The sequence below is a fragment of the Moschus berezovskii genome, chromosome 13 (genome assembly GCF_049115385.1).
Source record: "Moschus berezovskii isolate FMDL1 chromosome 13, NW_MosBer_1.0, whole genome shotgun sequence".
Lineage (NCBI taxonomy): Eukaryota > Metazoa > Chordata > Mammalia > Artiodactyla > Moschidae > Moschus > Moschus berezovskii.
The window spans coordinates 52,942,502-52,963,160 of record NC_142472.1 but is presented as its reverse complement, the minus strand read 5'-3'; the positions used below and the strand labels follow the sequence as shown (position 1 = coordinate 52,963,160).

Genomic DNA, 20,659 nt, shown 5'->3' with positions numbered 1-20,659 from the left:
CATCAGCACTCCCACTCTTTTGGGACACCCTCTCTCCTGGCTTCTGCTCACCATCACCCCTCACAAGACTCCTTATGTCACTGGTTCTTCCGTTTTCTTTTCTCTCCATTAGGCACTAAACAGGCCAGCTGCCCAAAATCTGCTTAGCTCCTTACACTTACACACCTCACACTTGCCACATAAATTCCCTGAGCATCTTGATTTATAAAAATAACACAGGGTCAAGGTGTAATTGAATCATGTCCACGGGACTAAATTCAAAGCCCATTGTAGATTTTAAAGACAAACTGTGGGGTAAATTTGCTCTAGATTCAGTACAAATTTGTTTTCTATGATTTCTAATTTTTGCAACCAGTACTTCAAAAGAAACAGATCTTCAAATTCCTCAAGGGGAAACCCATTGTTACATAAGCAATCGCACCTGCCACCCACCCCCAAATTTCCTCACATGTATCAGTACTGGATTTAATAAATATCAACATTAGCTGGAATGATAAAAAAAAAATCAAAACCACAATGAGATACCATTTCACACCAGTCAGAATGGCTGCTATCCAAAAGTCTACATGCAATAAATGCTGGAGAGGGTGTGGAGAAAAGGGAACCCTCTTACACTGTTGGTGGGAATGCAAACTAGTACAGCCACTATGGAGAACAGTGTGGAGATTCCTCAAAAAACTGGAAATAGAACTGCCATATGATCCAGTAATCACACTCCTGGGCATACACACCGAGGAAACCAGAACTGAAAGAGACACCTGTACTCCAATGTTCACTGCAGCACTGTTTATAATAGCCAGGACATGGAAGCAACCTAGATGTCCATCTGCAGATGAATGGATAAGAAATCTGTGGTACATATACACAATGGAGTATTACTCAGCAATTAAAAACAATGCATTTGAATCAGTTCTAATGAGGTGGATGAAACTGGAGCCTATTATACAGAGTGAAGTAAGCCAGAAAGAAAAGCACCAATACAGTATACTAACGCATATGTATGGAATTTAGAAAGATGCAAATGATAACCCTGTATACGAGACAGCAAAAGAGACACAGATGTATAGAACAGTCTTTGGGACTCTGGGAGAGGGTGAGGGTGGGATGATTTGGGAGAATGGCATTGAAACATGTATGTTGTCATATGTGAAACGAATCACCAGTTCAGGGTCGACGCATGTTACAGGATGCTTGGGGCTGGTGTGCAGGGATGACCCAGAGGGAGGATAAAGGGAGGAGGGAGGTGGGAGGGGGGTTCAGGAGGGGGAACTCATGTACACCCAGGGCGGATTCATGTCAATGTATGGCAAAACAAACCAATATAATATTGTAAAATAATTAGCTTCCAATAAAAAAAAAATAACTATGTAACACTTTAAAACTGAACAGCTAAAACCATAAAAATACAGTGACGCTTTATGTTTATTTTTTACACTTGTAACACTAAAAATGCACTAATATGGTGACATAAGACAGGAGAATGTTGTGTGATTACATTAAAAGTGACAGAAAATAAAGTGTAAAGTTTCTTCAAGTAAAAAAAAAAAAATGAATTTTGGGGTCTGACCAAAAAAACTATGAAGATCTCTGTCCATAATGACTCTCGTTAGGAAGAATATAGATTACACAGTAAGGTTTTTTGTTTATTTTTTTCTCTAGAATTCAATCTTTTATTTGAATAAGTATTTTACATCATTTATTCATTGCCATTATGTAGATTTTGATACAAATTCAGAATTAGAAATGACCTCATGGAGTTCCTATAGAAAGGGAGAACAGAAAACATATTTTGCCCCATGAACTAAATTTATGGTATTTTCCACATGAATGCAACTTAAAATGAAATGTATGAGCTTGCTTAAAGAAAGAAGTCCTCTTTTACTGTCTCAAAACTTTGAAACAAAAATAAAACTCCATGTTCCAGTATGTCTCATTATACAGAAATAAGAATGCATGATGGCGAATTTAACTCATGTGACGAGCTGACTCACTGGAAAAGACTCTGATGCTGGGAAAGGTTGGGGGCGGGAGGAGAAGGGGATGACCGAGAATGAGATGGCTGGATGGCATCACCAACTCTGTGGACATGAGTTTGAGTGAACTCCGGGAGTTGGTGATGGATAGGGAGGCCTGGCGTGCTGTGATTCATGGGGTCGCGGAGAGTCGGACACGACTGAGCGACTGAACTGAACTGAACTGAATTAGATTTTGGTGAAAAATGAAAGTGCATTAAATAAAACCTAAGACAATTATACTTAAGAGAAAGGAACTGATCTCTCTGTTCTGCAAAATCCCACAAGAATTTCCAAGATCGACATTTATAAGCATTATCAGCCCAAGATAATACTTTAGGAGTTAAACATACTAATTTAAAAAATCCAAGACAATGGCAAGTAAGCACCAAGTAGCAGAACAGTTTGTGGAAAATAAAAATAGCGAAGTAAACAGATTTAGCCTAGTTCTAATTGAGTCTAACGGTTAATTTGTCATCCAGTGTGTCCACCAACACTCAGCCCAGGGACTAAGAAATACGATATTTGACACATAAGTAGGTTTTATACTTATTAATCTACAAAACAAGTTATATTGAGAGCCTCTCTCCTGATTATTAAGTAAATATTTCTTGATGCATCTCAAGGTACCTTCTTGTGAACTGGAGAAGAGAGCAGATGTAAGAGTAAGTAGGATAAGACACCTTCCCTGGGGATGCTGAGCCCAGAGTGGAGGACGCTGGGACCAGTCACACTAACATAGCAAGAGGAGAAATAAAACAGAGGCCAGACAGCAACACTGACAATCCTTCCACAGGGACACGGCTCAACCCTCACCTTAACTCCCTCAAACCAGCTCCCCACCATAATGATCATACATTCCTTGAGGATTCTTTCATTTGTTTAGGTCTCTTTTCCCTCTACAGTTTCATACAATTTTACGGAAATAAAATTAAAATGTCATCATTGGAGCCAAAACATGGAAGCAACCTACATGTTCATTGACAGATGAACAGATAACAAAGATGTGGTACATATATACGACGAAATATAACTCAGTCATTAAAAAGAATGAAATAATGCCATTTTCATGGATGGACCTAGAGGTATCATATGAAGGGAAGTCAGAGAAAGACAAATACCATATGATATCACTTATAAGTAGTATCTAAAATATGATACAAATGAACTCATAAGACAAAACAGAACCAGACTCACAGACATAGAAAACAAACATGGTTGCCAAAGGAAAAAGGCAGGGGAGGGATAAATTAGGAGGTTGGGATTAACAGATGCAAGCTACTATATATTAAAAAGATAAATGACAAGGTCCTACTATATAGCACAAGGAACTATATTCAATATCTCATAATAAACTATAACGGAAAAGAATATAAAAAGGAATATATATAATATACATAACTGATCTCTTTGATGGCACAGTAGAAACTAACATGGCTTTGTGAATTAACTATACTTCAATAAAAAGTAACGTCATCATTGGGTTACTGATTTCCAACTCTCCCCCTTGATGACAGGTGCCAAGCAATAGGATTCAGTGTCTACTTGGAACATTTGGTTCCATGATTCTGTTTAAAAGGGAGGAAAAAGCTGTTAAGTCTTCAGTGTTCTATCAACCATAAAGCAATTTCTGCTTGAAAACTATTTCCAAACAACATGAGGGTTTCCAACTAATATCTGTTTCCCACTCTTCAACTTGTAGGCTATCATCATGTTATATTTCAAATTGATACTATATCCCCAGGTATTACTGAATACATTCAGTATTAATCTAGGTTTTAGCGCACATTTTACACTTTCTTTGCTTTCTAGTCTGTTGTGCAACTTAGGTCTTCCACCCGAGGCCATTTTCTTTCTGTACAAAATACAAACTTCAACTTCTCAGCCCTAGTTCTGTGCGTACTCTGCACCTGACAGGTGAGAAGAACCCAGGTGTCAAGCCCACAGGAAGCCAGGTTCGTCCCAGCTCACTCAGATCCCTAGGCTGTGGCCATGAAGGCCTTCAGGACAAGGCTTATGTTCTTCCTTCAGTTTTATCTGAGAATTCCTCACCTGTCTTCTCTTCAACACTTATGAAAATATTAATTCAACAGCCTTACTTATTTTCAGCAGGAGAGCTGGTTAAGCTTACACCTACCACAACTAAAAACTAGAAACAGCTTCAGTTCTAAAGTTCAAAAAGGAATCTGCTTTCCCACTGCCACCCAAATATCCATCCAAGCTCATACCATCTTTCAACTCCTACACATTTTCCACAGGACAGGCAACAAGCCCTGGATTCTCAACCTGCTTTCATGAATATGGCATACTTAACATGCTGGACACTTCCACGTAATTTCCAGACCAGTAATCAATTTCTGTATTGTTTAAACTCATAATATAAAACATAGAAACACACAAATTAACTAATATAAATAATGTGTCATGAGGCAGAGGGGTTCGGTAGGCTACATGGGTAGAAATGGTTGAATTTTAAACACAAACATGCATCACACCACAAAGTGCTATTTTGCAAAACAGTTAGAAACCCACTCCTTTCTTTATCCATTGTGTATATTAAAGTGAAAAAGTGAAGTCGCTCAGTCGTGTCCAACTCTTAGCGACCCTATGTACTGCAGCCTACCAGGCTCCTCCGTCCATGGGATTTTCCAGGCAAGAGTACTGGAGTGGGGTGCCATTGCCTTCTCCGATTGTGTATTTTAAGTCTAGATAATAAGGTTTATGAGGGGAAGGTAACAGAAGCTAAGAGTGAAGGAAGAGGGGTGTTTCTTAAAATCTCACCAGATCACACTCACTTTTTAAAATTCTAAAGTGATGAAGAAAAACCATGGGAAAACATAAGAAATTCAGTAAATCGCATGATTCTAACAAAAATAAATTCAAGAAATTCATAGAGAAAACTGCAATAAACAACAAAGTTGAGGTAACACCAACAAAGAATCAGGTTGGCAAGCAAATATCTTATCTGTCTCGGCACCCAACTGAAGAGTTTTTGTTAGATAAACCAGTTTTCAGTTCTATTTGGCCAAACCCTTCAAATAAACACCCACTTACAAAACTAGTCTGTAAATTCTTAATGGAAAGAACTGAAATATTTAAAAGTGCTTATAATTCAGATTCAATGGAACATAAAATCCCAGAATTTAAATAAAGATATAAAGGGAATTTCCTGGTGGTCCAGTAGTTAGGACTTGGTGCTTTCACTGCTGAGGCCCAGGATCAATCCCTGGTCAGAGAATTAAGATCCCATAAGCCACAAGGTGCAGTCAAAAAGAAAAATAATATATAAAAACAATCAACTTCTAAAACTAAAACCTAATATCTAAATACTGCAAATGCCACATAAATAATAGGAAAAGACCTTCAAATTAATCTATTAGACAATGATAAAGAAATTGTACACGGTCATGGAATAATAACTCTCCATACAATTATAGTCAAAAAATTAACTTCAAAATTAACTGAAACTGGTTTTACATTCCACTTGGCATCATAGCTTTTGCTATTGCCATATAAATGCAGCAAGATTTTCAGTCCTACGTGAATCTCCTTGTGGAGATTCATCAGTTGAGCCTTGTCTACTACTAAGACTATAATTAAACTGTACAGTAAGCTATTTATATGTCTGAAATAATTTCCTTTTCAAGATACAGCAGGCTTCAGCTTTATTCTGCAAAATCATTGTCAATGACATATTTAATCTCAAGGTTACTGCTTAAATTACATGTGCACCGCCCTCTAAGCCTAGATCCCGGCTGGAGACTGGCAGCAGCTGCCACACGTGTCAAAGGGTGACTGTGATTGCCTTCAATAGGAGCCATATGTGCTTGGTTGGCCACAGCAATTTGTCCCCTACAACCTAATTCAATCTATCAGATTTGCTAATTTTTTTTTAAAGGAACAAAGAGTGATTCCTAGGATTCTTGTGTTTCAGAAACAGAAAATAAACATTCCAGAGGTGGGGGCAGCCTAGAAGTATCACTTTCTTTCTGGATCCCCAACAGGTAACTTCAGAGACTCGAAGAATCTGATGAGATAAGCTATACCAAATACTGCTCTCAAAATTTCGGCTTCATTAAGTGGTCACTGAAGAATGGAAACAAAGAAGGATTCGTATTCATTTATCTGGGGGAAAAGGACTGCTTTAGAAACCACTTACCCACAAAGAAAAAAAAAAGACCACCAAAAAGGTACGGAGGGCAGGAGGTGGAGTCCACAATCCTTAAGAAGAGAATGATGTTCCACACACTGACAACATAATTCGTCACACAGGCCCCAGAAGCTCTTGTGAGAAATCAAAGTGGAGGAGCACACTGAAAACTTTTCCCAAGCAGTCAGGAAGCAGTACGAAAAAGACCCACTAAGAGGTGACTGTCAGACTTCGGCAAAGATAATAGGAAACTGACATCTTTTTGTGCCTATTGTATACGGATGGAGCATCCGCAGAAATGGGGTTTGTAGTCATGGAAACCTGTACACACTCCTGGAAGAGGAGTGTGTGGTGGAACCACTCCAGACAGAAAGAAGCACCACCTGGTGACACAGAGGGTGTGCACACTGAGGAGCTGGACTCGTGTCTCGGTGCAGGGGCACAGAGATCACACACGTGCAACGTTCTCAGCAGCACTCACAACAACACAAAAATGGAAACTCAATCTGAAACGCCTACCACCAAGTTTTCAATGCTGTTCCGCAATGAGCTAGAACTAGACTGATCGGCATGAGTCAATGTCAAAAACACGGGTGAAAAAGGCAAACTGCAGAGATACATAAAATATGATCTCAAAATTAAAGCTTCAAAACCAGGTTTGACATAGCTTATAGATACACACGTGGATGGCAAAGGAACCCAAAGGTTTTAGACCATGGATAAAGGAGAACTAATGAAGCTTCAATCATCTGAAATGTTCTGTTTCTTTAAAAAGTCATCTAGCAACCCAGGACATCTAGCAATAAAAGGGACTCCTGGCAGGAACATGCTGTCTCTCTACTTTAGAGACAACAAGTCTATCATTGACCGTGAATGATATAGTTATTTGACATAGGATTTCAGTAGATGCACCTTATCAAGTTAAGTGCACACCTACTCCAGGATTTAAAGTTTGTTGCTGTTGTTGGTTAAAGATAAATACTAAATATTTTTCTACATCCAATTGGATGACTGTATTATTTTTATCTGTTAATGAGGTAAAGTATATTAACAGATTTTTCTCAAGAAAATACATGCTTACAGCCTTGGAATTAAACCTAACTGTATCATATGTCTGATTTCTTTTACATTATTGGATTTGGTTTGTTGATCTTTTATCAAAGAATGTTACCTCTGTTCACAGTTGAGATTGATCTGCAATTTTTCTTTATCATTCTGCCCCTGCTGCTTTTGATCCAAAGGTAACTTTAAACGTCAACCTACGCTGAAAAGTATTGACTTCTTTTGGTATTTTTTTGGAAGACTCTTTATAAAATTGGAACTGTTTGTTCTTTTAATTCTTGACAAAACTAGAGTATAATGTATTCTCTTTGGAGGAAAAATCAGAAGTCATGATACTATTGCTTTAACGGTTGTAGGGTTATTCAGGTTTCCTATTTCCTCAAGTCTGAAGTTTTATGTTTTTCCTAGGTAATTACCCATTTCATCTAAGCCTCAAATTTATTTATACAAAGTCATTCATATTACTCTAATCACTGCTCTCTCTACCTGGAGTTATTTCTCTTTTCTCATTCCTAACATTTTTTTCCCTGACCAGCTTTGTGTGTGTTAATCTCATTAGTCTTTTTGAAGAATCCACTTTCAGTTTTGTTGATCTTATCTTGCTCTTTTGCTAACATCTTAAATTGTATGAATAGCTTACTAATTTTAAGTATTTCCTCTTTTTTTATGATAAGCAGTGATGGTACAAATTTCTCTGTCCGAGAAATTCAAATCCCACAGATTTTGATGCAAAGCATTTTTCATTTATTCTAAGTATTTTCTGATTTCCAATGTGATTTCCTCTCTGACTGTTGAATTATTTATGAGTGGTTTTTAAATTTCCAAGAGTACAGATTTTTACGAGTGTGAAAGTCCCTCAGTCGTGTCTGACTCTTTGCGACTCCATGGACTGTAGTCCATGGAATTCTCCTCGCCAGAATACTGGATTGGGTAGCCTTTTCCTTCTCCAGAGGATCTTCTCAATCCAGGGACCGAATCCAGGTCTCCCACACTACCAGCGGATTCTTTACCAGCTGAGCCACCAGGGAAGCCTAGGGAAGTTTTATAATGAACTTTTTTTAAAATCACTGATTTGTTGGTTCGGAGCCTTCGATTCACAGAACAAGCCAAACGATTACCAATTCTCTGAAATGTCATGAAGACTTCCTTTATGACTCGTACAGTCATTTTTGGAAAATACTCAATACATTATTGACCAAAGAGGTATTATGGCCACTGGTGTTAGTGTCTGCAAAATCCCCCAGTCAGTAATGTGTTAAGAACATGAGTACAAAGAGACAGATGTATGTATGCAAATGGGGCACGCTCACATCTATGTATGTGTGACCTGTGTGTGTACTATCTACAGCTGCTTTCTCATTAAAGGGGGAGAAAAGAGCAGCTGTGACCTAGAGCCTAAAATATTTACCATCTCATCCTTCGCCAAGAAAGCTCATGAACCCTCCTAACTATTTGTACTTAGCATCTTACCTTACACTTCTCCTTTGTGGCAACTGTCACCAAAAAAAGCTTAATTAAGTCAATACTAAATGGCTATTTTCTCAGCTAAAATAGAAACTGGGAGTAGAGAATACACTGCCATTTATTGCTACATCTGCAATTCTAGCAATCTGCCCGGCCTACTAAGAACACTCAAATATCTGTTGATTTCATATAAATTCTGAACTTAAATATGTGTTTTTCTGTTTTCTTACTCTGAGTATCCTCTTTTATTTGCTTTTACTTTATCACATCTGTAAAGAGGAAATGTCTATATTTTTAAAATCAGCATTTCTAAACCTGTAATGCTATCACAAGAGTCACTCATCAAAAAAGAAACTCAGTGGTTAAATAAGTTTGGTTAACAAAATATTCTATATCACCCTCTGCCTGACTCTCAGTGTGATAAGCATATTAAAGATCGCACAAACTTGTGGTAGGGAAACGTACTTAATTATTTATAACTCTGGATCTCCCCCCAAATTAGCCAGAGATTCTACTTCTCTCTTAGTGCTTCTTAACATTTCAAAAAACATTGTTTTAGAAGACGCAGCAATAGCACACAATGGAACTAGAATGGAGTCAGTTTCCCTCTGATCAGGGAGGGCAAAGGAGCAGACAGCAAATAGTTGAGGGTTCATGAACCACTTGTTCTGTTTTGCAATTATTTACCTTTACCATTGACAATATGTAAATGACTGTCTTCCAATAAAACTTCATTTACAAAAACAGGTGGTCAAATCCCTATGTTGTGTAACAGGAACTAACAGTGCTATAGGTCAATTATATTTCAAAAGCAAACTCATAGAAAAAGATCAGATTTGTGGGTGACAGAAGTGAGGGATTGGGGAGGGGGAAGTGTAGGAAGGTGGTCAGAAGCTACGAACTTCCAGTTGTAAAGTAAATAAGCACTAGGGGTGGAATGTACAACATGATAAATATAATTTATTTATTAACTGCTGTAAGTTATATATGAAAGTTGTTAAGAGTAAATCCTAAGAGTTCTCATCACAAGAAATATTTTTTCTATTTAATTTTGTATCTAGGAGATGACATTCACTCCGTGTATTGTGGTCATCATTTCATAATGCAGGTAAGTCATTTTGCTGAACACCTTAAATGGATACAGGGTGTTATCGGTCACATCCAACTCTTTGCAACCCCATGGACTGTAGCCTGCCAGGCTCCTCTGTCCATGGAATTCTCTAGGCAAGAATTCTGGAGTCGATAGCCATCCTCTTCCCTGGGGAATCTTCCCGACCTAGGGATTGAACCCACGTCTCATGCATTGCAGGCAGATTCTTTATTGTCTGAGCCACCAGGGAAGCCCAATGTGTACAGTGCTGTACGTCAATTATGTCTCAATAAAACTGAGAGAAAAAAAAAAAAGTGGTAAGCTTAGATTTGGACCAATGGCCAAAAATTGCTGACCCCTGCACAAATGGACTGAAAATGACCTACACTGTGTCTTCTAGTACAGCAGCCACTAGCTACATGTGGTTGTTTAAATTACTTGAAATCGATAGTTCCTTAATCAAGCTGGTTATGTTTCAAGTAATTAATAACCACTTATGGCAAGTGACTATTGCCATGGACAGCAGAGAAAAACATTTTCACTTCTCATTAACCCCTTACAGGAAGTTTTCTCTTTTTTATATATATATTGCTTTATTTTACACTGAAAATTTAAGTTCTGGGTAATAAAGGGAAAAGAGTACCTCAATAAAATAATGTTCAGGTCAAATGAGTAAGTTCACATGAACTAAAACATCTTCCATGAGGTTTATGATTCGAATTTAAGTGGAAGAAGTAGATGGTTACACCAGGAGAAGGAGACGGTGGTAACTTAAGAATTTCCCCAATGAGAGCAGACAGCTCATCTCTAAGAAAGAATACTCCTATTCCTACTTATACAGTAAGCTTGGGTTTTTATCTGCCCAGGGATTCTTTTTGTTCAACATGTTATTAAGTCATGCATTTAAGACTGCTCTCATATTGAAAGACTGGAAAGAAAATGCTCATCCAAACAGAAGAGCAATCAGCAACACCTCTTACCTCTCATGGTAAGAGGTACCTCTTACCTCTTACCTCACCCAGCACCACACCCCAGGGAGAAAAAGCAGAGACCATCCACATCAACTGATGAGAGGCTTCAGAGGTACAGACACCCCCTGACTCCCACCCCTGGAATCCTCAACGGGTACACCACGTCCTGGCCTTGACAGGAGGATGCATATCCCCAGTTTGCAGGTAGTACATCTCCCCCCTTTACAAGTGTAACTAACCCTAACACCTGCTCTGAGCGCTGGCATTTAAATATAACGCACTGACCGTAAGCACGGCCACGGGCGCCTGCCAGGAACAAGCTCTTGTTAAGTGACCTACAAATGGAACCTCACTGTTGAGCTCCTGGTAACTTATCAAACTGCCAAGCAGACCACTGGTGACCCTCAAATCAGCTCCCAGCCAGGGTCTTACCAGTGGCTTTAGACCATGAGAGGACAAATAGGGGTCTCTTCCATTCTCCCTGAGCCTGTGTAACCAACGGTCATATACAGCTCCTGACGCTTGAAACTAAAAAGGAAATCCTGCAAGTCTCCATAGCAAGCAGCACTTGAGCTGACCATCACTCCTTTATGGAGATCCTAACAGGAAGTCAAACCAGGCTAAGACTACTCCATTATAAATGCACAACTCTAGGTGAGTAAAACAAAGCATCACCACGAAGCTCACAAAGAAATGTCCTAAACTTACTATTTTGATGTTTACAGATATGACTTTAGGCCATCCATTCATAAACAAAAACAGAAAACACACAAAGTAGTTTCATAGTCACTTTTCAGTAAAATAAATAAACACTGCTTATCAGCCATAGTAGAAATAAACAAAAGATTTAACACAATTATATCAAATATAACTTTTGAAAAGCTACTTACGTCCAAAGAGTCCTCCTTCAGTAGGATAAGGGCCATGTTCTGTGACACCAACCGGCAGGAATAACCTAGAGTGAAAAAAAGAACAAGATACGTGAATTACCATCCTGGCCAGGTCGCACCATGTTCAGAGTCACCTGAATTCAGTTCCCCTCCTGCACCTGACTGATGACCATGTTAAGCCAATGGGCTCACACAGAGGAATCGAGTAGAGCTTGACCCTTGCAGAAGGCTCTCACAGCACTGCTCAAGAAGGTCTCCATAACTAATGACTGAAATATCAATAAACACTTGTCAGTTTTCTGTGGATTTTCCCTTATCCTTGTTATCCTTGTAGAACAACAGGATGAGTCCTGGGTTCTCTAGAACAACATCAAACACTTTAGAAAACAAATGGAACCCAAAAGTGCTCCTCAATCACCATAAAAGCGCCTACTGTGACACTGAGTCCCTCACCTGCTTGGGACTTCCCTGGTGGCTCAGACGGTAAAGAATCTACCTGCTAATGCAGGAGACATGAGTTTGATCCCTGGGTTGGGAAGATCCCCTGGAGAAAGGGATGGCAACCCACTCCAGTATACATGCCTGGAGAATCCCATGGACAGAGGAGCCTGGAGGGCTCAAGTCCATGGGGTCGCAAAGAGTCAAATGTGACTGAGCAACTAACACTTTCACTTTTATGTCAATTCTCACGGCAGGTTTCTAAGGAATACTATGATACACAGAGAGAGTTACTTTTCCTGCGAAAGCTCAAAGCAATCCCATTTCAAAAATCAAATGAGCTTTAAAAAAGGTTTGGAATAAGAGTATCTCAGTGCTAATTGTAACAATTCCCATTGCATTTTAAACAACGGTACCTCTCCTCTGTAGGTTAATTTAAGCCAGGTACTCTCCCACTTTTCCTCCCAGAAGGTGAACATATTTCTATGAAGCTCTTTCCTACTCAGACTTTGAGAGCCTCTTCTGACTCCTCCCCTTCAAATCCCCAGGCTCTGGGGAAGAGGAGGAGGTGGGCCTAGCCAACCCAAAGTCCCAGGGTGTTTATAGGGGCCCTGGGCTTTCTTTCAAATCACCCTGCTCGAGAGAGCTGGCAACAACATGCATTCACCACCAACCCCTACTCAATTGATCTCATTGAGAAAAGGCAAGAAGAGAGTCCTCCCACCTAGAAAAGTGGCCCTTACAGCAATAATGGCAACTGACCCAGAAACAGGGAACAAGTCATCAGCATGAAGGACATCACCCTTCATGCAAGGACGCAGGTGACCATCACATGAAGGGCCTTAACCCATGCTGTTCCCTGGGCAACAGGAGCCAGGGTTCTCCTCTACAAAAGAGCCAAAATAGCCCTTCCCATAGATAGTGTATTTACTACAAAAGATGACAGGCATTTAACTGATGAACAAATCACAGAGCTACTGTGTGTCTGTGCTCAATTCTACCCAGCAGGCTCTCTTTTCATCCCCAGGAAGCACCACTATCAGGCACAAAATAGAATTTAAGACAGACTAAAATTAAGATGAGAAAAACCTTGGGGTTTTTTTTTTGGGGGGGGTGATAAATATTTTTGTTTATTTTGGAATGTATGAAGTATATTCTTCACTAATGATGATCATTTGACAAGAATATTTAGCAGCCATCTCAGAACACAAATTTTCAAGCACAAAACTACGACTTTTTATCCAATTGTAATTTTTTTAAGAATACCATCAAGAATACTTAGTCCAGGCAGTTAATAACTCAGCAGTGGCCACAGGACTGGAAAAGGTCAGTTTTCATTCCAATCCCAAAGAAAGGCAATGCCAAAGAATGCTCAAACTACCGCACAATTGCACTCATCTCACACGCTAGTAAAGTCATGCTCAAAATTCTCCAAGCCGGGCTTCAGCAATATGTGAACCGTGAACTCCCAGATGTTCAAGCAGGTTTTAGAAAAGGCAGAGGCACCAGAGATCAAATTGCCAACATCCGCTGGATCATGGAGAAAGCAAGAGAGTTCCAGAAAAACATCTATTTCTGCTTCATTGACTATGCCATAGCCTTTGACTGTGTGGATCACAATAAACTGTGGGACATTCTGAAAGAGATGGGAATACCAGACCACCTGACCTGCCTCTTGAGAAACCTGTATGCAGGTCAGGAAGCAACAGTCAGAACTGGACATGGAACAACAGACTGGTTCCAAATCGGAAAAGGAGTACGTTAAGGCTGTATATTGTCACCTTGCTTATTTAACTTACATGCAGAGTACATCATGAGGAATGCTGGGCTGGAAGAAGCACAAGCTGGAATCAAGATTGCTGAGAGAAATATCAATAACCTCAGATATGCAGATGACACTACCCTTATGGCAGAAAGTGAAGAGGAACTCAAAAGCCTCTTGATGAAAGTGAAAGAGAAGAGTGAAAAGGTTGGCTTGAAGCTCAACATTCAGAAAACAAAGATCATGGCATCTGGTCCTATCACTTCATGGGAAATAGATGGAAAAACAGTGGAAACAGTGTCAGACTTTATTTTTGGGGGCTCCAAAATCACTGCGGATGCTGATTGCAGCCATGAAATTAAAAGACGCTTACTCCTTGGAAGGAAAGTTTTGACCAACCTAGAGAGCATATTAAAAAGCAGAGATATTACTTTGCCAACCAAGGTCCGTCTAGTCAAGGCTATGGTTTTTCCCATGGTCATGTATGGATGTGAGAGTTAGACTGTGAAGAAAGCTGATCGCCGAAGAACTGATGCTTTTGGACTGTGGTGTTGGAGAAGACTCTTGAGAGTCCCTTGGACTGCAAGGAGATCCAACCAGTCCATTCTAAAGGAGATCAATCCTGGGTGTTCACTGGAAGGGGTGATGCTAAAGCTGAAACTGCAATACTTTGGCCACCTCATGCGATGAGTTGACTCACTGGAAAAGACTCTGATGCTGGGAAAGGTTGGGGGCGGGAGGAGAAGGGGACAACAGAGAATGAGATGGCTGGATGGCATCACCGACTCTGTGGACATGAGTTTGAGTGAACTCTGGGAGTTGGTGATGGACAGGGAGGCCTGGCGTGCTGTGATTCATGGGGTCGTGGAGAGTCGGACATGACTGAGCGACTGAACTGAACTGAATTTTTTTAAGAATACCATCAAGAATACCTAGTCCAGGCAGTTAATAACAGTTATCTCAAGGAAATGAGACTATTTTGCTGGTTACAACGGCCACGTATTATTAATATTTTTAAAGTAAAAACAACTAAGTCAAAAATCACAGGAACACACAAGCAAACACCTGTTTAACCTCTAAAAGGGGGAGGGGGAAAAAAAGGAGGAAACACAGCACAATTTTCAATGCATTTCCAAACCTGTTCAAGTCTGTATTTTAACAACAGTGATGAGTAGAAATGAGTTTCCCAGGATGCCATTAAAATTTCTAACAGCAAGATACAAATAATTGAACTTTCTTTCCCCAAAATTTTACAAATGTATTCTTCCTTCCTATAAATTCTTAGGTGAAGTATAGAAGGGAGGTCTACATTTTATTTTCATTGACAAACAGGGATATTGAAACTTTAATCATTTTTCTTCCCTTGCCCCAGAAACTTCCAGCAACTCCACACAATAGAGACTGTTACAAATTTAGTATAACTCACGTGAAAGGATTTGCTGGTAGTTTTTGATATGAACAACAGCTGCAGAAGTAAGCTGTAATCTTTAAGCCGTCGCCTGCCTCTTGATTTTACATTTCGCAATTTAAGTCAAATGCCACTTGACAACTGAAGCTGCATAAAGATATTATGGAAAAGCTCAAAGTATTTTTCTATCCGTTGCAGGGAGAGGGTAATAAATAAAACCACTGACATGTTCATGAATTTAAATACACAGAACTCAAGGCTTCTGAGAAGAAACAGGTTTTTTTTCTTTTTAATTTGGAAAACGAATCAAGATTTTGCTTAAAGAATTATCACACAGAACACTTGCTCTAGACAGACCATGGAAGTTTAACACAGTTAAATGTGACTTAGCTAATGTGGCAAATTAAATTATGTCAATCCAACTTTGCTGTGCTTGATTTCTAATGTTTTTGGATAAAATGAGATCAACTCTTGGAGAAGAGCCAGGTATGAAATGTCAATCTACTCTTGTAAATTGAGGTCTATTTCTTTAATCTCACAATCTAACAAGACGACCGTAAAATGACTGAGGAGGGGACCTCTGGGATTTCACTCTTTACTAGGCCTGAAGTTAACAGTACACCACAAAAGTGTTGAGTCTTTCTGCTACCTGAGTAGAATCAAAGAAATCAAAATATTACAGCATCTATGGTACTTAGAACAGGACCTGACTTTAATAAAATCATCATTCACACTAGAAAATATGACCAAACCAAACCCCTTGGAACTCACGATCAGTGTCTTTTTTTTGAGGTAAGCATATATTGTCAAAGATAGCTCAACCCAGATTTCTTCAGAGATACTTTTGAAGGTTTGTGTTCATGCTAAGACGCTTCAGACGTGTCCAACTCTTAGTGGCGCTATGAACTGTAGCCCACAGGCTCCTCTGTCCATGGGATTCTCCAGGCAAGAATACTGGAGTGGGTTGCCATTTCCCACTCCACGGGATCTTCCCGACCCAGGGATTGAACCCGTGTCTCTTACATCTCCTGCATTGGCAGCTGGGTTCTTTACCACTGTGCCACCTGGGAAGCCCTCTGGAAGGGTTAGGAATGACTGATTCCTACTAACCATATACCTGGGATCCACTAAGCTACCCGACAGTGGGATTCACCTTGGCTCCAAATCCTCAGCAAGTGTGCTGCTGGTTCTAAATGAGATCAGGTAGAATCTGGTCACTCAGTGTTCGAGTGTGAGCATATGAAACATAGCGCCAGACGTCAAAAACGGATGATAACAGATGGAACTCAGTCTCCTCCAGACTGGGTCAAGGCTCCAGAATCCTTCCCCATCAGAGAACCAGAATGTTGAAGGCTTGTCCACAGAACCACACCCAGGCACCTTTCTCGCCAGATCCTCAGATGGCTCTCAGAAGGGCTTCAACCGTACCTCACCATGTCCCCTGCAAACCCTGCCATCATTGACCTGTGCTATGCTCATTCTTTGTCTGAAACAAATTCTTGAGGTTCAAGTTTTAAACCCATCTCAGCCACGGAGCCTCCCTTGGTCTTTCTTTTTTTTTTAATTAATTTTTTATTGACGGATAATTGCTTTACAGAATTTTGCTGTTTTCTGTCAAACCTCAACATGAGTCAGCCATAGGTATACATATATCCCCTCCCTTTGGAAACTCCCTCCCCATCCCACCCCTCCAGGTTGATACAGAGCCCGTTTGAGTTTCCTAAGCCATACAGCAAATTCCCGCGGGCTGTCTATGTTACTTTTGGTCATGTGAGTGTCCCTGTTATTCCTTCCATGCATCTCCCCGTCTCCTCCCCTCTCCCCAAGTCCGTAAGTCTATTCTCTATGTCTGTTTCTCCACTGCTGCCCTGTAAATAAATTCTTCAGTCCCATTTTTTCTGGATGCCATATATAAAAAACATGGGACGCGTCACGAATTTGTGTGTCATCCTTGCACGGGGCCCATGTTAATCTTCTCTGCATTGTTCCAACGGTAGTATATGTGCTGCTGAAGCGAGCACTCCCTTGGCCTTTCTGACACACATCTTTCCTTCCGGGAAGTGACTATCCCATGTCAGGCTCACACGCTCAGACTCTCAGGCTAGGTGTGGCCCAGGCTAGGTGACCTGGTACCTCTGAGTCTCAGTTCCATCTTTCAAAGGGGATAATGTCGATCTCAAAGGGAATGTAAGACTTACAGAAAGGACTTAGCCATCGTACGCCAACTGCGCACAGTCACTGAGTAACCACTGTGAACGCCAGCCATGCTCAGCATCTACACTGCATGACTGGCACTTTCGCATCCATCTCATTCCTGAGTTGGTCTCATGATTCACTCAGGCCCCAAGATGGGAATCTAAGCTCCCCAGTCTACAGGGGAGCCGCTGGCAACTGCGGAGCTGCAGGTCACCAAGAAACCACGCACCTGACTCTTCTGTGGGCATCACTGGGGCCGGGGCCGAGCTCTCCCAGCACTGCCCGACAACCAGACTCATCTTCCTGCCAGTGGGCAAGTCCACGTTCATGGCTTTCAGAAATTAAACTTGCAAAAGACTACAGAAGTGGTTTCAAGGTATCAAATGACACCAAAATGTGAGAGGCAGGGGGAGGTGTCTGAACTCCAGCTCAGACGGTTCACCATGAAAGCTGTCCCCAGCACGATGACTTTAAGATGGAATATGCATTCAAAGTTTGTTCCCACTTATGCTACCTCCATTAAAAGAAAATTATAGACTCTGAAAACCTCACATCTACTTTCTTACCATGTAATAATGCTTCATCCAGCCGTAATAGGAAATGACAACTACATGATTCACAAAGGCTACAGCTGAAATTTCACTTTAGAATAGCTGATGTTAAGTTTTTAGGCTAAAAAAGAGAATTGCCAGTTCCCGGAAACACAGTTCATTAGTGTGTTTCAAGCACAGCACTGCAGAGTCCTGGCACTGTGCCAGTTCCAAAGGACCTCAAAGTCATATGCGGGATGACTGTGTCTACCTAATATTCATAAGCTCATACGGGACAAATATACTGGAATTTAATTTGACTACATGTATTTATTTTCAAGGTAGAAGCTAAAAGGAATGCTTTAAATAAATTTTCAAACTCTGACAGACAGATGGGTGGACAGGTGGCAGATAAATGGCAAGAGACAGAGCAAATACTAAAGACGGACAATAGCAGCAAACACCACATGTCACCTCTAACGGGAAATGCTGCCAGGTAAAAACCGTAACAGTCAACAGTCACAAGACATTCCAACTTCGGAGGCAGTGAAATATGAAAACAATGTGTTTCTTAGAATGCATGAAATAAAGTACCTTTTCTAGGGTTTTATAAGTCAAATTTTGGAGAAGGGTGTTCATGAAAGCTGTGTGAATCTGTTTAAAATGCATCCTGCACCAGGACTCATGGCCCCAAGACCCGGCACTAACTAGCTTGGTCATTATGTAGAGTGAGACCTTGTAGACTCTGATGTCTCCCGCTCCCAGGGCTCTAAGACTGCTGATGTGTAAAGACCAAAGACAGGGTGGAGAAACGACACACAGCACAGCAAAATTGGCTCTCAGGACTCTTCTCCTTACTCCAGCCAGAAGGAGAACTGCTAGAACTGGATCTGCTTCCCAAGTACCTTCTGGGTACCCTAACATACACATAGGACACACCAAAATGTACAAAATATCCAGTCCATATTGTGGGAGACAGATGCAAACAGCTCATATCACAGAAGGTTTGAGGAACATGGGACCAGGACAGAGGCTGACAACTGTCCTTGATCTGGAGCGTGACCTCAAGCTGCTCACAGCCGTTGCCTGTGGTCTGATGTGGACAAGTCTAACCTCAAGTCTAGACATCTACACTGCATCCTCTGCAGGCTCAACTGAAGCCCTAATTCAGTGGTATATACACAGTGGAATACTACTCAGCCATAAACAAGAAATACAGCCATCTTCAGCAACACTCATCAAGTCATTTGGACTTAAATTCCCTTTCTTCAGTTTTCATGTCTGCAATACTTAGCAACCAAAGAGGTTGTCAACTCATACAGGGAAGGGAAAGATGCAAGCCTCTTAGAAAAACATATCAATTGCTGCTGCTGCTGCTGCTAAGTCACTTCAGTCGTGTCCGACTCTGTGTGACCCCATAGACAGAAGCCCACCAGGCTCCCCCGTCCCTGGGATTCTCCAGGCAAGAACACTGGAGTGGGTTGCCATTTCCTTCTCCAATGTGTGAAAGTGAAAAGTGAAAGTGAAGTCGCTCAGTCGTGTCCGACCCATAGCGACCCCACGGATTGCAGCCTACCAGGCTCCTCCATCCATGGGATTTTCTAGGCAAGAGTACTGGAGTGGCTTGCCATTGCCTTCTCCGATATCAATTGCTAAAAATCATTAAAATGGCTATAACTATATAAAATAGTAATGCATATTTAAACTTAATGAAAATATGCTTAGTCTCTGAGACTAAATTTTTGTGAAAAAAGTAAGAAAATCAAGCTTTCATCAATTCTTGAATTCTCTAGGTTTTATGAATATATACTCAGTCGCTCAGTTGTGTCTGACTCTTTGACTCCATGGACTTTAGCCTACCAGGCTCCTCTGTCCATGGGGTTTTCCTGGCAAGAATACTAGAGTGGGTTGCCATTTCCTACTCCAGGGGATCTTCCCAACCCAGAGATTGAACCAGCCTCTCCTGTGTCTCCTGCATTACAGGTGGATTTTTTGCCACTGAGCCACCAGGGAAGCCCTCTAAGTGTGTCCAATTACTTTTCAGGAAGGTGTCATAGTTTTAATGTTTATAACAGGCAGATAATGCTCATGAAGAGCGTGTTCATTTGGTTTCAGGAAACTTTTCTCGACCTTGTGAACGGAGAATTCTATAAATCACCATCTGTCAGTGTGTCTGAGGAGCCTATGGACACTTCTACAAGACTTTAAAAACACAAGACAAAAATCAGCATCGGGAAATTATTTTTTAAATGAATTACCTATATTAATAGCAGTTTCTTGTTTGTCGCCTGTCAACACCCATATTTTAATCTCGGCCTTCAACAGAGTTGCTATGGTTTCCGGCACGCCTGCCTGAAGTCGATCTTCTATGGCAGTGGCTCCAAGCAGCAGTAGATTCTGGATTGAAAAACAGTTTCAGTTAAAATGGGGAAACACGTGAGAGCAGCATGAATGACAAAACTCCTCACAAACGAAAGGCAGTCAAAATGTTCTGAAGTAATTACCTTATTTCCTCTACACGAAACCTTTGTTTGCAGATAATTAATGATTGACACGTGTGGCATTTCAAAACCATCCACAAGGCTAGAGCCCCCCACTCCTCCCCCACGCACGCAGGCCAGCACTCATCATCCACTTCTGGGTACCCAGGCATCATGAGACAGAGACCGTCTGGCAGCAGAGCACT

The 20,659-nt window shown here is 40.8% G+C and overlaps 1 protein-coding gene and 1 non-coding gene across 2 annotated transcripts in view; both read right to left on the bottom strand.

Moving 5' to 3' along the window:
* LOC129556377 (phospholipid-transporting ATPase IB) overlaps window positions 1–20,659 on the bottom strand; it is a 485,203-nt gene that overhangs the window by 324,173 nt on the left and 140,371 nt on the right. Inside the window, exons 23-24 of the mRNA XM_055426358.2 lie at window positions 20,232–20,370; window positions 11,640–11,704 (exon numbers count right to left, since the gene is read on the bottom strand). Of these exons, the coding sequence (XP_055282333.2) occupies window positions 11,640–11,704; window positions 20,232–20,370 (204 nt within the window). The remainder of the gene's footprint in view (window positions 1–11,639; window positions 11,705–20,231; window positions 20,371–20,659) is intronic.
* On the bottom strand, window positions 17,162–17,268 carry LOC129556660 (U6 spliceosomal RNA). Its single transcript, XR_008686064.1, has one exon. It is a non-coding gene; the product is annotated as a U6 spliceosomal RNA (small nuclear RNA).